The sequence below is a fragment of the Opisthocomus hoazin genome, chromosome Z (genome assembly GCF_030867145.1).
Source record: "Opisthocomus hoazin isolate bOpiHoa1 chromosome Z, bOpiHoa1.hap1, whole genome shotgun sequence".
Classification (NCBI taxonomy): Eukaryota; Metazoa; Chordata; class Aves; order Opisthocomiformes; family Opisthocomidae; genus Opisthocomus; species Opisthocomus hoazin.
Genome location: NC_134454.1, coordinates 54,891,591 through 54,908,352, shown reverse-complemented (window position 1 = coordinate 54,908,352; position 16,762 = coordinate 54,891,591). Strand labels below are relative to the sequence as shown.

Below are 16,762 nucleotides of genomic sequence, written 5' to 3'. Positions count from 1 at the left end.
CAAACTTGAGAAACTCTTGGATATCTGACGTGCAGCACTGATAAATGAGTATCCACAGAAACATTCTGGATTAATGTAGATGTAGTGGGAAAATAATATAGCTTCAAATACATCTTGGCTGAATGGGCAAAAGAGCAGGTAGAATAAAGTGTGCAGGAACATTTCAGCCAGCTCCAAAAAACCACTTGACAGTTACAGGTATTTTTATTTTTATTAAGATACATAAATAATACAGAGATTCAAGTGTACCTATGTATATATACACTTTAATGTATGTATCTGTCAGAAGAGTGCAAACTGCTTTCTGTATTTTTCTGTTTTTCATATTAATAAATCTGTAAGCAGTTTACATAAGCTGCAAGCCTGAATGCTATTCGCAAACTCTGGTGACTCCTTCAAAGAGCATGTGATCACTTTACTGTACATGTGTAAGTGGGAACACAGCATATTTTAAAGAGATAAAACATTTGACAATGTTCAGAAGATGAACAGCACCCATCAAACAGTATAAACAATATTGTTTGTCATTTCTGTCAAGGGAAATGTGTGTGGGTAGACAGAGACTTAACAAACTTACATTGTACAGCATCCAGAAGCTGTGAATTACAAAAAGACATGCTTATTATGCAAAATAAACCTATAATTCCATCCTTGCCTTCATTTGGTTTTAGCTGCACATGAAAAAAAAATACGGAAAGAATGTGTCTTCACCATAGCCTACTAGAATTTGTCTGAAGTTTGCTTGGGTTTATTATACATCTCTTTGACAGTTCCAGACCAAGTGTGTTGGCTCAGACATGGAGAATTTAAACATCTATGTAAATCTCATGAAGACTGGAGCTTCAGTTTCCATCTCAAACAAATTGAAATCTGCTCTAGTTTTGGCCTTGTGTTTATCTTGTAGTTCTCTGATCTGGAGTTTAGGAAAAGTGCAAGGGCTGCTCGGCTTGGACTTTTAATAGGATTAATGTCTATTACCATTTACTATGTAATACCAGGGCCATCTCTGCATGCCTATACACCACGTTCTGTCTAATCTACATCAACAGAAATGACCTTCATTGAATGGTGTTGCAATTTTGGGGGTATTATTTCAATCACAATATGCTCTTTCCATAATCTTTAGTTGTGTTTGTCATAGAACATAAACTTACCATCAGTGGCCTATTGAAATAAAAATAGTTACATAGCATGTGATCATAGACTTTTTTCATCAGTGTAAAAACACAATGATTTCCTCAGATATAAGAGAAGAGCTTTTTGGCAAAATGGTAGTATGTCATCAGTTTAGGGAAAGCTGCTACATAAGTACAGCATTCAGGTATCATGATGGAATTATGTATTTAACATGCTTCCATGACCACCCAGAAGACAAAAGGGATAACAGGCCCAAGCATTTGCGGTTCACGAAGTTGTGGCTTGTCCTGTTTGTTACCTTGAAGAGAATGTGTATCTGAGAGTAGACCTACTGATATCAGTAAGATCCACATCTGATAAACACCTTTACTCCAACTTAAGTAGCAGTCTTATGGTTGGTCACATTTTGCTTAGTTGAGCTTCAGCATAATATTTAGTGTATTTGCATAAGCGTTCTGTCTACGTATAAATAAACCTCAAAGCAGCTGAGGTTAGGACTGCAATAAGAACTCTGTATGTTTGCCAATACTTAACAGATTTTTATATTCATAGCATTTTCTTTTTAACTCATGACCACTTTAATTATGACACTTTATGATCTACAGAGAAAATGGATAGTTACATTTTTTTTGTAAAGTGCCAGATTATGAAATCATGACTACCTTCCTCTATAACACACACTGTTGATTTTGTTGTAGGTGTTGGGGAAAACCTTACAGATCCATCTGTGATTAAACCTGAAGACAAAAAGTACGGTTCTTACTGATGAAATTATCATTGATTTTGGATGTTCTGCCAACAGTCTGTATAATAAGTGTTTTTTATATTTTGTGTGAGAGATTTAATTATTCTTAGCAAAGTGTTTGGGTTAAATGAAGGTATGATGGCAATGGAGAGATGATGTCCTCCGCTGCGCTTTAGAGAACTGTGGACCTGGGGAGCTGTAAGCGTCCCAGCTCCCAACACACGTTGAGTGGTGTATGAAAAGTGGGGAGAGTCTGTGTTGCTGTGCTGAGAGCACAGGAATTTTCCAGGTCTATGCAGAGAGAGCAGGAATGGGAAACAGAAGACTCTCTAAGTGTCTTCACGAATTTGCACTGAAGGAGGTAATCAATAACATATATGTGGCAGTCTGGTTTCCTCTGCCTGGTGGGGCAGTGTTTCTTGGAGTGTGTGGGGCCACAATGGCTAAGGAGGATGAGGAGATTTTTCCCGTAGGTCTCAGAGGTGCATTTAAGCATACTGCATGTTACAATCTCAGAGCTGTGATATGGAGATGGTAAATCCTGCTTGGAAAGTTACAAACACTAGAGAGACTACATGTAAGTAGCAGTCTGCCTGCATGATGAAATTTCAGAATCAGAACCATGGCCATTCTGTCCTGTGACCTTGCTTCTCGCTGATATTTGCTGTAGCGAGTGAAGAAGCAGTGGTGGTGATGGTTGCTGTCCTGCAGGGTCCTCTTCTGTGAGGATTCTTTCTAAACCCACACATCCCTCCACCTGTGCCCTGGCATCCCTGCCACTCCACTGTATTGTACTCAGCTGGACTCCCTCTTTCGCAGCTCAGGTCATCTGATTGAAGGGGTGTCTCATGTTTGGAAGGAAGGAAGATGGAAATATAAATAGTGTGATTTAATACAAAGGGCAGTTAACTATAGAAATACCAGGTGACTTGCCTAGAACTTAGAAGAAGTTAGTTTTGGAAGCACGTTCTTAGTTTTGGGACCATTATTAATATTTCATTAATAAGATTAGTAATAAATGACTGTGTTAATGTTGTATGAATGTTTAATTATGAATGTAGGTGTATTGGCTGTATAATATTTATTTTGAAAGCAACATAAAAAATATGCTGAGTATCTCGCAGTGACCAAGTCTTTGCCCTAAGTAGATCATAGGACCACGACAAAAATCACAAGGATAGCTTAGGATAGGGAGGCAGAGAGGTCAATCATATAGTTGTTCACTAGATTTTAGCAAACATTTTTAAGGCATTTCTACGGGTATATAAAAGTCTGGTTTGCTGCTGTTCAAGTGGATTCTATGTATCAGTGGTAGCATAAACTGTAATGGTTATTACTGAAGACTGAGGCCAGTCATTGACCATAGTACCTCATATGGCAACTCAGGTTATCCTTTTTAAAACAGAAATAATATTTATCTATGTTTCTTGAAGCTGATGTTTATTAGTGTCCTTCTGGATTATTTTTGTCATGAAGTAATTTTGTCATGCTGACTAAAATTTGATCACACAGATATTATTTTGAGAACTTTTTGTTGTTTTTGTCATCTGCAAAACAGTCAAGTCCTAGTTAAAGAGCAAGTGTTGATTAATTAATCAAAACCAGCTTGATTTTCTTATGTTCAGGGAAATCTTTAGAAGAGCAAGTTGTGATAATATATTGTTTTGATTCAAGGATCTAAAGGAATAAGGCAGTGAAACCATGGATGGATTCTGTAAGCAGCTAGCATATACTGAATTCTAAGAAACAGTTTCTAAAGTAGTAATAACAATAACAATGTAAAAGCACTGTCTTTGCTCTAACCCTCGTTTGTTCACAAGAGAAACATTCCTGGCAGTAGCAAGGTCTGTTTTAAGTTTTCTTTTGTAGGTAAGATACTTAATCAAAACTTGTGCGCTGCCTTAGAAATTGCTTTGAGCTAATGTTCTCTTAGAAGCCTGGGAGAAAATAGATGGCATCTGACTAAAGGGGCTGATTCAAATTTTAGCACTCCTTATAGTTAAATTATTTATGTTTTTCTTCTTTAATTTAGTTGATGTAGTGACTCATATAATTATCTTGAAACGAGTCTTTTCTTTCAGACATCCTGAGTGCTATCTTCAAATGGACTTTGTAATGGCAAAATGTGACTTCTAGCTCTGTGAGAGTGCATTGTGTCTTGGTTTTATGTACAGCACCAAGACAAAAATAACAGATCTGTTTGGGAGGTATGCCTGATACTGTGACATCTCAGACAGATCTGGAGCTGATGTAAATCGGTGTAAGTTCATAGATTTTAACGTCAGTTGAAGATCTGGCCATGTGCACTGCATAAGATGTATGAAGTGATAAAATGGTATGGGTGTAATGTTCATGAAAAGATTTCTTGTATAAGTGGAAGTAATCAAGGCACAGCAGCAAGGTCATGACCCAGTGCAGTCCCTGCAAATGTTTGGAAGAATTGCCTGATAAGCAGTATGCTGGATGCTCTTTTTAGCGTCTACTACTTGCCAAATCCACAACAGAGTCCACATGGGTAAATCTTTCACAGACACTGGGTGCAGAGTGTCTGTAGAGCAGATACAGAGGTGAGGAAAATAGTGCGCTGAGTTTCAAAATGGAAAGAACTGATGCATTAAACCTGCTGAGAGAGGTGCGAAAAAGGGCAGTGGCAGTGAAAAATCTCATTACAAACATGTGAAAAGGAGGTGCTAGGTCTCTTACTCTCCCTTGTGAAAGCTCTCAGGCAGATAGTGATGGGCTGAAGGATTTACTAATGAGTGGAGACCATGTTCTCTGAAGCTATTTATTAGCATGTGTTTTGAAGAACACATCTATTGAATGTTTACTAAACTATGCACTTCCAGCCAAACAATTACAGTTGAAATACTGCCAGTAGACAAAACACCTGCATGAACTGAACCTCTACTGTAGAAACCTGCACAGCTGAAACAGGTGGACTGGAAGATAAACCTACAAGCACATACTGTGTAAAAGACTTGGGCATCTCTCTGGAAAGGTGCTACTTGCCGTGAAATCCCCCACAGTCCTTAACATACCATCAGTAGAGCCCTGTAAATGTCTTATTGTCTTCTTTGAGCATTTGTAGCTCTGGACTGTAAGGAGGACTCTGCATCAGCACGATCTGTGTTACCTGCCTGCCGGCCAGGGTTATGCTCCACAAACGCTTACCAGATTGCAGCTTGTCCCTGAGCCACAATCACAGAAATCTGGAAATCGCTAATTTCATGAATTTCCCAAAATTCCCCCAAAAGACCAAATTCCTGGAAAAGTTCGAACTCCTGGCCAAGAAAGGATTTGAATTCACAGAAAAGAGAAAAGCAAGGGCCAACCCACTTTCATAAATCAAGCATAACACCTATGGTATGGAATATTTCCATTGGCCAGGTTGGTTGTCTGCCTGGCTGTGCTCCCTCCCAGCTCCTGCACACCTGCTCCTTAGCTGAATATGGGAGGCTGGAAAAAGCCCTGGATTTCATAGCAACAACTGAAAACATCAGTGTTATCAACATTCTTCTGGTACCAAATCCAAAACACAGCAGCTACTGGCAGGAAAGTTCACTCCATCACAGCTGAAACCAGGACAACCATTCTGGTAGCAATCTGGTAGGCATCTATGGAGCATAGCTATTAGGTAATTTTCTGCACAAAATGAGGAACATGTTTTGTTTTTTTAAGCCCATTAGCTCACATTAATGCACATGCTTGGGAAATAGGAAAGCTGGGCTCAGTATTTTTCTCTCCTTGGAGGCAGAATCAGACGTTAAATAACCAGGAGAGTGACCTTCTTTGTAGCACATTTGTAGGGTTTGAAGGGACCTGAAGAGTTCAGCTGGTTCTTCTGCACCAGCTCATTCCTGGCTTTACGGGTCTTGTACAGATAAGTCTTAAGGTCTTCCAAGGATGACCTTAAAAACTTCCCAGACAAACACACCTTAAAAACTTTCAATAGTTTGCTATCATTACTATCTGAAAGATTTTTTCTGATTTCCTGCTTGAAACGTTGCTTTCTGGTCCTGTCTACTGTTAAAATGTAGAAAAAAATTCAAGAAACTCAAAGATAGTCACCACCTTCTCCTTCAATTTCTTTGTTTTCGTTTTAGACTACTGCCTAATCATTTCGTGTGTGTCATGATTTTTAGACTGCTGGTCATCCTTGTTATTTTCCCAATTTATCCCCATATTTCTTGAAATAATTTTTCAAATTTAAATGCAGTATTTCTGTTGAACCAGTGCTAATGCTGGGTAGAGAGGAAACATTACTTCACATGTGTTGCAGACAGTATCCCTGTTTATCTCATAACAGCATGAGGAAATTATCAGTCTGTCTTGTGCTGTTTGCTGCACTTTGCGTGGAATAACAGTTAGATCACAGGAAATAACAGAGTAGTTCTGTAGTCTTGGAGTTCACAGAATCACAGAATGGTAGGGGTTGGAAGGGACCTCTGTGGGTCATCTAGTCCAACCCTCCTACCGAAGCAGGGTCACCTACAGCAGGCTGCACAGCAACTTGTCCAGGTGGGTCTTGAGTATCTCCAGAGAAGGAGACTCCACAACTTCCCTGGGCAGCCTGTTCCAGTGCTCCGTCACCCTCAGAGGGAAGAAGTTCTTCCTCATGTTCAGATGGAATTTCCTCTGCTTCAGTTTGTGCCCGTTACCCCTTGTCCTGTCGCTGGGCACCACTGAAAAGAGTCTGGCCCCATCCTCCTGACACCCACCCTTCAGATATTTACCAGGTCCCCTCTGAGCCTTCTCCAGGCTAAACAAACCCAGCTCCCTCAGCCTTTCCTCATAGGAGAGATGCTCCAGGCCCCTCATCATCTTCGTAGCCCTCCGCTGGACTCTCTCCAGTAGCTCTTCATCTTTCTTGAACTGGGGAGCCCAGAACTGGACGCAGTACTCCAGATGGGGCCTCACTAGGGCAGAGTAGAGGGGAAGGAGAACCTTCCTCAACCTGCTGGCCACACTCCTCCTAATGCATCCCAGGATGCCATTGACCTTCTTGGCAGCCAGGGAACACTGCTGGCTCATGGTCACCTTGTGATCCACCAGCACACCCAGGTCCCTCTCTGCAGAGCTGCTCTCCAGCAGGTGCGCCCTGAGCCTGTACTAGTGCATGGGGTTATTCCTCCCTAGGTGCAGGACCCTGCATTTGCCCTTGTTGGACCTCATCAGGTTCCTCTCTGTCCAACTTTCCAGCCTGTGCAGGTTTCGCTGAATGGCAATACAGCCTTCTGGTGTATCTACCACACCTCCCAGTTTGGTGTCATCAGCAAACTTGCTGAGGGTACACTCTGTTGCTTCATCCAGGTCATTGATGAAGAAGTTAAACAAGACTGGGCCCACTACTGACTCCTGTGGGACACCACTAGTTACAGGCCTCCAACTAGACTCAGAGCTGCTGATGACAACCCTCTGAGTTCTGCCATTCAGCCAGTTCTCAATCCACTTCACTGACCGCTCCTCCAGCCCACACTTCCTGAGCTTCCCTAGGAGGATGTTATAGGAGACCGTGTCGAAAGCCTTGTTGAAGTCGACGCAGACAACATCCACGGCTCTCCCCTCATCTACTCAGCCAGCCATCATAGAAAGCTATCAGATTGGTCAAGCATGATTTCCCCTTGCTGAATCCATGTTGACTACTCCTAATAAGCTTGTGTTCCTCCACTTGCTTGATGATGACCTCTAGAATGAGCTGCTCCATCATCATTCCCGGGATGGAGGTAAGGCTGACCAGCCTGTAGTTCCCTGGGTCCTCCTTCTTGCCCTTTTTGAAGATTGGAGTGATACTGGCTTTCCACCAGTCCTCGGGACAGCTCTCCTGTCCTCCAGGACCTCTCAAAGATGATGGAGAGTGGCTCAGCAATGACATCTGCCATCTCCCTCAGCACTCGTGGGTGCATTCCATCGGGGCCATGGACTTGTGGGTGTCCAGATTGCTTAAGTGATCCCTCACGCAGTCCTCCTCGACCAAGGGAAAGTTGTCCTCTCTGAAGGCTTCCTCTCTTACCTCCGGGGCCTGGGATTCCCGAGGGCCTGCCTTGGCACTGAACACTGAAGCAAAGAAGGCATTCAGTAGCTCTGCCTTCTCTGTATCCTCCGTCACCAGGACACCCGCCTCATTCAGCAGCGGCCCCACATTATCCCTAGTCTTCCTTTTGCTGCTGATGTAGTTGAAGAAGCCCTTCTTGTTGTCTTTGACATCCCTTGCCAGCTTCAATTCCAGGTGGGCTTTGGCCTTCCTCGTTACATCCCTGCATGCTTTGACCACATTTCCGTACTCCTCCCAAGTGGCCTGTCCCTCTTTCCACATTTCATGGACCTTTCTCTTCCACCTGATCTCTGCTGGAAGCTCCTTACTCATCCATGCAGGTCTCCTGCTTCCTTTTCTAGATTTCTTTCTCAGGGGGATGCACCCATCTTGAGCATGGAGGAAGTGATATTTAAACAATGACCAGCACTCTTGGACCCCCCTGCCTTCGAGAGCCCTGGCCCACGGGATTCCTCCCAGTAGCTCCTTGAAGAGGCCAAAGTTAGCTCTCTTGAAATCCAAGGTTTTGATCCTACTTATCGCCCTGCTTCTTCCACACAGGATCCTGAACTCGACCATTTCATGGTCACTGCAGCCAAGTCTACCTCCAGCCTTCACAGTGGAGTTAGTGAAGTCTTCTCAATTTCCTATGGCTGCCCAAGGAAATACTTTAGTATGTTCTAGTCTAAATGGCATTTTACCAGATTATACCAAGGGATAGAAATGCCAATATGGCATCGCGTCATTTAAAGTGTATATATTGCACTTAAATAATATTTCATTTCTTGCCTTGTTTGAGGTACTAATTGGCACTAAAGGCTGATTAGATGAGTCCTTCAGATGATCCAGGAGACAGATAGTCTTTAGTGTCTGCCAGAAACAAGAGAGATACTACACTTTCTATAGTAGTTTTGGCTAACCATTGCTTTTCTCCTGTGTGAAAGCGGAGAGTGTAGTATTTGAGAACTACTTTCTTTAGAGAGAATACATTTTGTTACTGTGGAATACAGATAGATTTGAGAGAGTTAAAATCTTTTTCTGTAGCTTCTCAGAGCTCTAATTAATTTCAGTTTTTAAAATGTGTTGTATTCACTCTGCATATCATTAAAATAAAATACTAGCATTCATAAAGTTTCTTTGGAAGTATCTCTTGTGTGCTGTGTTCCGTGATGTCTAGAATGTCAGTTAAATTCTTGAGAATAATGATGGAGCAATATTAAAATTAATGAACACTGATCTTTCAGGTGATGTTAAAAATCTGTTGTAATTATGTGTACTTCTAATACATGTGTGGATATAGCTTGCTTCTGTTTGTAATAGTGTCAGCTTCATTCAGAAAATGCAATACATTTCCACAAATGGATCTCCTAGTAATGTAGCTGAAATGGCCTGAGTGCAGACACATGGAAATGAGCACAGGAAGAAGCCAATAAATTTTAAAGCTTTGCTTGTCAGCATTGTACTGTGGGTATTTTCTGTGCTGCATGTTGATGTGAATAGGACTTTGCTTGCTTTTGCCATTCTGTTCCTAAGTAAAGTAAAAGTAAGTCCTTACTAGCTCTGGTTTGTTCCCAGGTGCCTACCATCAAAACTGGAACCAAACCATTTGCTTGATGAGAATGAGTGGTGGCAGCTACAAAGTCACTCAGATTCTGGTGTATGTTGTCTAAATGTCATTGTGCCCAAATTTTCTTTGAGCATTTAGTAGCAACTGCTGGATCTGTCCTGTCTTCCTTCAGAGCATCTCTGAGATGTGTTAGGAATGAAAAGTAGCGTGGGATATATTTAGGCAATTTTCTTGTCCTGGAGCTAAGAAACATGTGGTTTACTCTAAGCTTTGTTTGTCTTTATGTAAAGGGATAACATCTCTGATTTAGAAAATAGAAAACATCATCATCTCCCTCCCCTAAAATTGCTTTATTTTGAGTCAATTGCTTATATAATAACATTTCTTTTAGGTCTGGAAAGATGGTATTTGGACCAGCAAACCTAGGAGAAGGTGCGATAAGAAACTTCATCACAAAGCATCGTTGTAACTCTTGCTGCAGGAGGCTGAAACTTCCTGGTAAGTGAAGTAAAGATTAATTTTTACTCTATGCATAATTTTTTAAGTGCAAGGAGATAAAGACCTAGGCCTGCTGTAAAGACAAGAACCGAAATTCTATTGAGCTGAAAGATTATAGCAGGCATACATTGTGCAAAGGCAGATATAAGAATATTGCTCATTTACCTTGCTCTTTTGCCCAGAAACTGTGTAAGGTTTGGAGCCTATCAACCTGATGTTAGCATTCAGCACGAAAACTTCTATCCATTGAATTGTTTCCTTTGCTTTGCAAAATGGTAGCTCCTTTTTTCAGGGTCATCACTACAGGTAGCATCAGCAATAATTTTTAGAATGAGGATGTGTAATGATCTAAAACTTAGCAATGCATTAGCTGGGGAAAAACTCACTGAAGATTTCCTGGCCCTGGGATAGGGTCCTATACACTGCAGCCCTTACTTCTCCTTAGTTGGATTGCCTCTTGTTCATGTTAGATTTGACGGAATGTGGTTCTGTTTGATGTGGGGCAGATTTAAAGTACTCCAAGCCAAAATAGATTGCTATTCTGGATGAATTTCCACACATCTATTTTTTTCTAGGTGAAAGCTCCTTCCTTTTAGTGCCTTCGTGGAGTAATAATTGCTGTTTGATTCTGAAACAAAATCTGCACTGTTATTGTTTTTGATTATTTGTGTCTGATAGAGATATTTGATTATTTGTGGCAGCTAGATATAATAGAGGGGAACATTAGCTGAATGAATACAGTTAGGGAAGGTTCATTCATATCACCTCAGATCATTTTGGGTCGCCCCAGGGCTCTCATCCCCCTCTCTCTGATTTACCCTGCTGCAGATTTTCTTCCTCCTGGAAACGGCTAACAGGCTACCACCAGTCACTGGGTTGGACACTGCCTGGGGTGTAAGTGGTTTTCAAACATTTACTTGGCTGCACCATTGAATTTATTTTCTTGCCGTAGATTTGAGAAGTGACTGTGCACTGGAAAGAGTTGGTCCAGCCATTGAAATAGAAATGGAGACAAGCACCAGAGGAGCTGATGATGCAGACAAGCCTTTGGAGTGTGACACGCGGCTCTGAAGCGGTGGCTGTGAGCAGAGCCCGTGTGTTTGTGTGCTCGAAAACCTGCCCCTTGTCACTGCCATGGGTTAGCCCAAAAGAACAAAACCCAGGTGTGTGAGTGCAGCATCTGTCTGCCCTTGACAGACCCTATAGGCAAGGAATAAAAAAAATTATTTGCTCCCCTTCCATGCTCTTGTGCTGGTCTTTCCCATACAGTTCAGTGAAGTGTCAGGAGCAGATCACTCCTTAGCTGGATAAACTGTCTCGTGAGTGCCTTTTTTTTTTTTTTTAAATGTGGTTTATGGTTCCAAACTATGCTTTCCTATGGAAATGACTGTGACAAGCATATTTACAAAGGGGAGTGATTTTATGTTCCTCTCTCTGTTCTTTAGTAAATAACAGTATACACATATGCAAATCATTCAATTTCAGAGGCAGAGCCCACTTAGCCCCACCCTTACTTTTCCCTGGGCATACAAGGCTCTCCAGGAGACTGCAGAAATATTACTTTCTCTTTATTGTTGATTTTGATGAAGAGAGAAACCAAGAATGTGTGAGTAATTAATTAGTGGTTTAAACTATAGTAACTGATGCAGCAGGTAGACTGAAAAATTTAATGGGAGCTTCACCATGGAGTCTTTTCACATACCGAGAACAAGCTGAACAATGAAGGGTTAGATTATTGGACCCACATTTTGAGTTCATGAAATTGATAAATCTATGGTCTTTAATACAAACATAAAGAATCACTTCAAATGTGATTCAACTTTTAACCAGGGCCTGCCTTTCTTTATAATATTATAGCTTCAGAATATTTAAAAGTTGTAATTGGCAACAAAGATTTTAGAAATCACAAAGAATAATATGTTCTGGCAACAAAGATTTTAGAAATCACAAAGAATAATATGTTCCAGCTGGTATTTAACATCTTATTGTCAATGTCAAGCTGTATGTAGGACTTCTGTCTAAAAGTGCTGCAGTTATATGTATGCTTTTGCAGCATCTGCATCTGTTTCTATTGATGTCATCTGATTTCAGTAGTTCACTATACACAGAAATCAGCTATGTGCAATATGATTTTTCTAGAGTAAAGGTTAAAATGTTCAGCAGAAATATCTCTAATACAACTAGTGTTGTATTACAGATCACATCTATCATTAAAGCAACTTTGTGCATTTGTATTGAGTAGAAATATCTAATGTTGAAAGGTAAGCCAACAGAAAACTTTATTCTTGAATAAGAAACAAAATCATAATTCCAACACAGCTGATAGTAGATTTTAATGTATAAGAGGGCTATTTGTCATGATCTATCATTCATTTGGTATATTTAGAAAATGTCTATGTACACATAGGAGTTAGAAGTGGTATGTTCCCAGTTTTAAAATTGTTGATGATATTGATGATGGCATTGAAGTAATCACCTACATAGTGTTCAGCTGAGATGCATGCAGTTTCTGAGGGCATCCTAATGAGATTCTTCTTGCTTTTTATCCTTTTAAAAATAGCTTTATAAGATTATGTTTGTGGAAAACACCCACCTTTTTCCTCACTAGATTGTACTATTCATTTTGTAAGAAAATGTACTTCCCTTTGGCTTTTTTTGGAAGCAATTCAATGTATCAGAAAGCTTAATTTGTCTGTGAAAGAGATTGTTTAATTGCATCTCTACAGAATGATGGTGGATTTTGATTGCTTTGCCAGTAAGGTAGTAGTTCTGCTTCCATTGATTATCATTCTAAAATTTGGCTTTAGGCAGATATGTGCATACATACATACATATATGCTTTAAAGGCAGAACTGTCTCCAAAGGTTCTGTAACAGCTAGAATGCATTTGAATTCAGTGAAGTTAAATGACACGTAAATATATCTTTAAAGCCAAGGACAATTGAAGTCCTGCCCTGGTAGTGTTGTTTTCCTCAATCATTGCCATAAATTCTGAACACATACATATTAGTCACAAAAAGTAAAGTCCACACCAGGCTGGGCCTGAGTACCTCTTGTTTCTTTTCAAGTTTTGAAGATATGCATGAGTCATACTTCAGATGATCTTTTTTTGACGACCCTCCTATTGCCTTCAAGAGTGAGAAGCTTTTGCATTCATAGCAATACTTTTGAGAATGTTTTGAGAATTCTTACAATATATAGGTCAGTGTAGATGCATCTTACTCCTTCTTGTTATGTACCCATCAAGGTACATATTATCTTCCCCTCAAATCAGGGATCCTTGCAAGATACTAATCTTTGTTAAAATATAGTTGATGTAAATGTGTTTGATTTTTAATTTTGCTCAGTGTGAGGTATTAATGTGATGAAACAAGAAAAGGAGGTATTTAAAATTGTTCCGTTATATAGCTGTATCCTAGCACTAATTCTTCCATGCATGGAGACACTAAGTTGAAAAATTCCAGTGATTCTACTGGTTAATTGATTTTGCCTCACCTTTCCTTTTGCACTTTCTTGTGAGGGCTGATTCATATTTCACTAAGCTGTAAAATTGGGTATTTGGGTAAAGACCTTTTTCCCCCCAACTTTGTCATAGTTCAGTAATAAATTATACTGGAAATAATTTGCAAGTTATTTTTATTTCTTTTGAGTCTTTGGTCTCTTTCTTACTACAAATGATATACATTCTTTAAATTGTCTTTTGATGTCTGAATATTGACCTCCAATTGAAGCCCATGGCCACTGAAAACATTAATAAAACCTGGCAGCCTTTATTGGGAACAGCAGTAAGACCCATACTAAAACTATGGTGCATGTGGAATGAAAGATATGCAGGACAGGGTTCTTTCTCTAGCTGCTTGACAGCTAGTGTGGGAGAGGAAATAGTTGTGTGTCAAACTGTAGGGTTTTCTGATTATTATTTTCCATGTTTGTTTTTGCTTGAAAGTACATTCAGGAATTTAATTTACACTTCTGCTGGGTTCAGGGAAAAAAGTCTTGCTTACTTTGCTCAAATAAGTCAGGCATTAAGGTTCTGAAAAAATAAATTGAAACCAAAGTATTTATAAACTCACATTTTAATATGAGCTTAAAAGAAGTTTACTGAGGAATTCAGATTGCTCAAAGCAAAATGTGTTTCTGGCAGCTACTGCATTGGAAATGTAGCTTAAACTTATGAAAAATATTCAGAAATTGCCAACTTCATTCTCAGGAAGACTTTTTTTTTTTTATTCATAGTTGTGGTGTACTTAGGGTTATTCATTTATTGTTAGTGCAAAAAAGACAGAAGGGATATTACGTCTATATTTTCTAGAAATGGATTTGTATTTGCTGTGGTTTTCTCAATGTATTTCATACTATTTGAAAAGAATAAAAACACATTTTCAAAATGTTTCTATTTTTGACGGGTGTAGAATGAAATAATATGTTTAGAAGCACTAAGGGAAACAGGTGAAAGTGACATACAGAAAATAATGCTGTTATTTTAATTTTTAATCTCAAGGTAAAAAAGAGGTATTAATTCTATATTTATCATATGGTTTCCAGCTCTCTTTTTGTTTTAATGGTGTAGTAGCATTAGTTTTACTTTTGTAGTCAATATGCTTGCAGCAAGAATATTTCTACACCTATCCCATGAATAAAAATTTCTTTTTACAGAACTGGAAACCAGATACCTCATGAGAAGTTCTATTTATTTATTAGATGTTGAATAGATTTTGGATTTTTTTTTGAGTTGAGATGCATCCTCGATTCATAGAAAACTTGGGAGTCAGTAATGTATTGGTTTGGCCTGGATAAATGCCAGGTGCCCACCAAAACCACTCTATCACTCCCCCTCCTCAACTGGACAGGGGAGAGGAAATATGATGAAAGGCTCGTGGGTCGAGACAAGGACAGAGAGAGATCACTCACTCACCAATTGCTGTCACGGACAAAACACACTGAACTGGGGAGAAAAGGGAGCTTAATTCATCACCAGTCAAATCAGAATAGGATAAAGAGAACTAAAAGTAGATCTTCAAACACCTCCCCCCCCGCCTCCCTTCTTCCCGGGCTCAACTTCACTCCCGTTTCTCTCCCTCCTCCGCCAGAGTGGCACAGGGGGACAGGGAATGGGGGCTGTGGTCAGTTCATCACATGTTGTCTCTGCCGCTCCTTCCTCTTCAGGGGAAGGACTCCTCACACTCTTCACCTGCTCCAGCGTGAGGTCCCTCTCACAGGAGACAGCTCTCCACAAACTTCTTCAGCGTGTGTCCTTCCCACGGGCTGCAGTTCTTCATGAACTGCCCCAGCGTGGGTCTTTCCCACGAGGTGCAGCCCTTCAGGAACAGGCTGCTCCACCGTGAGTCCCCCACGGGGTCACAAGCCCTGCCAGCAAACCTGCTGCGGTGTGGGCTCCTCTCTCCATGGGTCCGCAGGTCCTGCCAGGAGCCTGCTGCAGCGCAGGCTCCCCATGGGATCACAACTTGCTTCAGGCATCCACCTGCTCTGGTGTGGTGTCCCTTTCAGGGGTTGCAGGTGGAGATCTGCTCCACCGTGGACCTCCATGGGCTGCAGGGGCTCAGCCTTCCTCACCATGGTCTTCATCACGGGCTAGAAGGGAAAACTCTCTGCTCTGGTGTCTCAAGGACCTCCTCCCCCTTCTTCACTGACCTTGGTGTCTGCAGAGTTGTTTCTCTCACATCGTCTCACTCCTCTCTCTCCATTGCCATTTCTTCCCGCAGTTTTTTCCCCCCTTCTTATATATGTTATCCCATAGGCGCTACCACCATCGCTGATTGGCTTGGCCTTGGCCAGCGGCGGGTCCATTTTAGAGGCAGCTGGCACTGGCTGTATCAGACATGGGGGAAGCTTCTCTCAGCTTCCTACAGAAGCCACCCCTATAGCCCTGCCATTAGCAAAACCTTGCCACGCAAACGCATAACAGTAAACCAAATCACAATTTCAGATTTAAGAAAATTAAATATCATTACTTTAATATGAAAGTGTTATTTTTTTACTCTAATTCTGCATCTGTGATGTAAAAAGCCTGTACAGCCACTAGTGTAAACAAGGAACTGATATAAATGAATGACATTCCATTGACTTCATTGTCAAATGTGTTATTTTGTATCAGCTGTTTTTTATGTCTGTTCTCCATTCTTAGGATGTTGATGCCTGTCGCTCCATGCTTGAAAAAGTGATCCCAGAAATAAAGAAAAGCCTGTCTGGAGTGTTCCAGGCCTTTACATCAGCTGTGATCACACCAGAATTGCCAACCCTTTCCTTGTTGCAAAATCTGTTACTGCTTTTCATCTTTACTGAATTTGTTATATCTTGATTTATTCTGGAAGACAGTTTGATCCCCTAATTTATGGTAACAGTTGCTGAGGAAGAAAAATTTCTAACTAAAACAAAACAAAAAAAGCTATTTTCTTCTTTGATACTGAAGAGTGTGTAGTCAGCTGCAATGCTCTGTTCATTTACCTACATGGCATTAGTTCTGTTTGTGGGGACAAAGCAATAAATTAGTGTTTTAAAATAACCTGGGTTCATTTAGATGTTAGTGTTCAGTTGTGATAAAGTGCTAAAGATTAAAGAAGAAAAAGCAGAGAATAATCCTGCAGAAAAGCAGTGACTTTGTTGCCTAAAGAAATTCTGTCTGTGTTCGTTGTGTTAGGGGTTTTAGGTAGATGGCTAAAACCTTCCATTTCTCAGGTTGTCATTGAACAAATATGATGTGGGTTTTGACACTGTGCAGGCAGTCCAACATACCCATGGAATGGAAGAGGAGGTGAAAGAGGAG

At 40.6% G+C, this 16,762-nt stretch overlaps 1 protein-coding gene across 1 annotated transcript in view; it reads left to right on the top strand.

The window, feature by feature from the left end:
* The window catches only part of TRPM6 (transient receptor potential cation channel subfamily M member 6), a 90,011-nt gene extending 78,962 nt beyond the window's left edge, over positions 1 to 11,049 (top strand). The window contains exons 38-40 of the mRNA XM_075446849.1: positions 1,836 to 1,887; positions 9,872 to 9,978; positions 10,931 to 11,049. Coding sequence (XP_075302964.1) covers positions 1,836 to 1,887; positions 9,872 to 9,978; positions 10,931 to 11,049 — 278 coding nt within the window. The remainder of the gene's footprint in view (positions 1 to 1,835; positions 1,888 to 9,871; positions 9,979 to 10,930) is intronic.
* Positions 11,050 to 16,762: the final 5,713 nt, after the last annotated feature.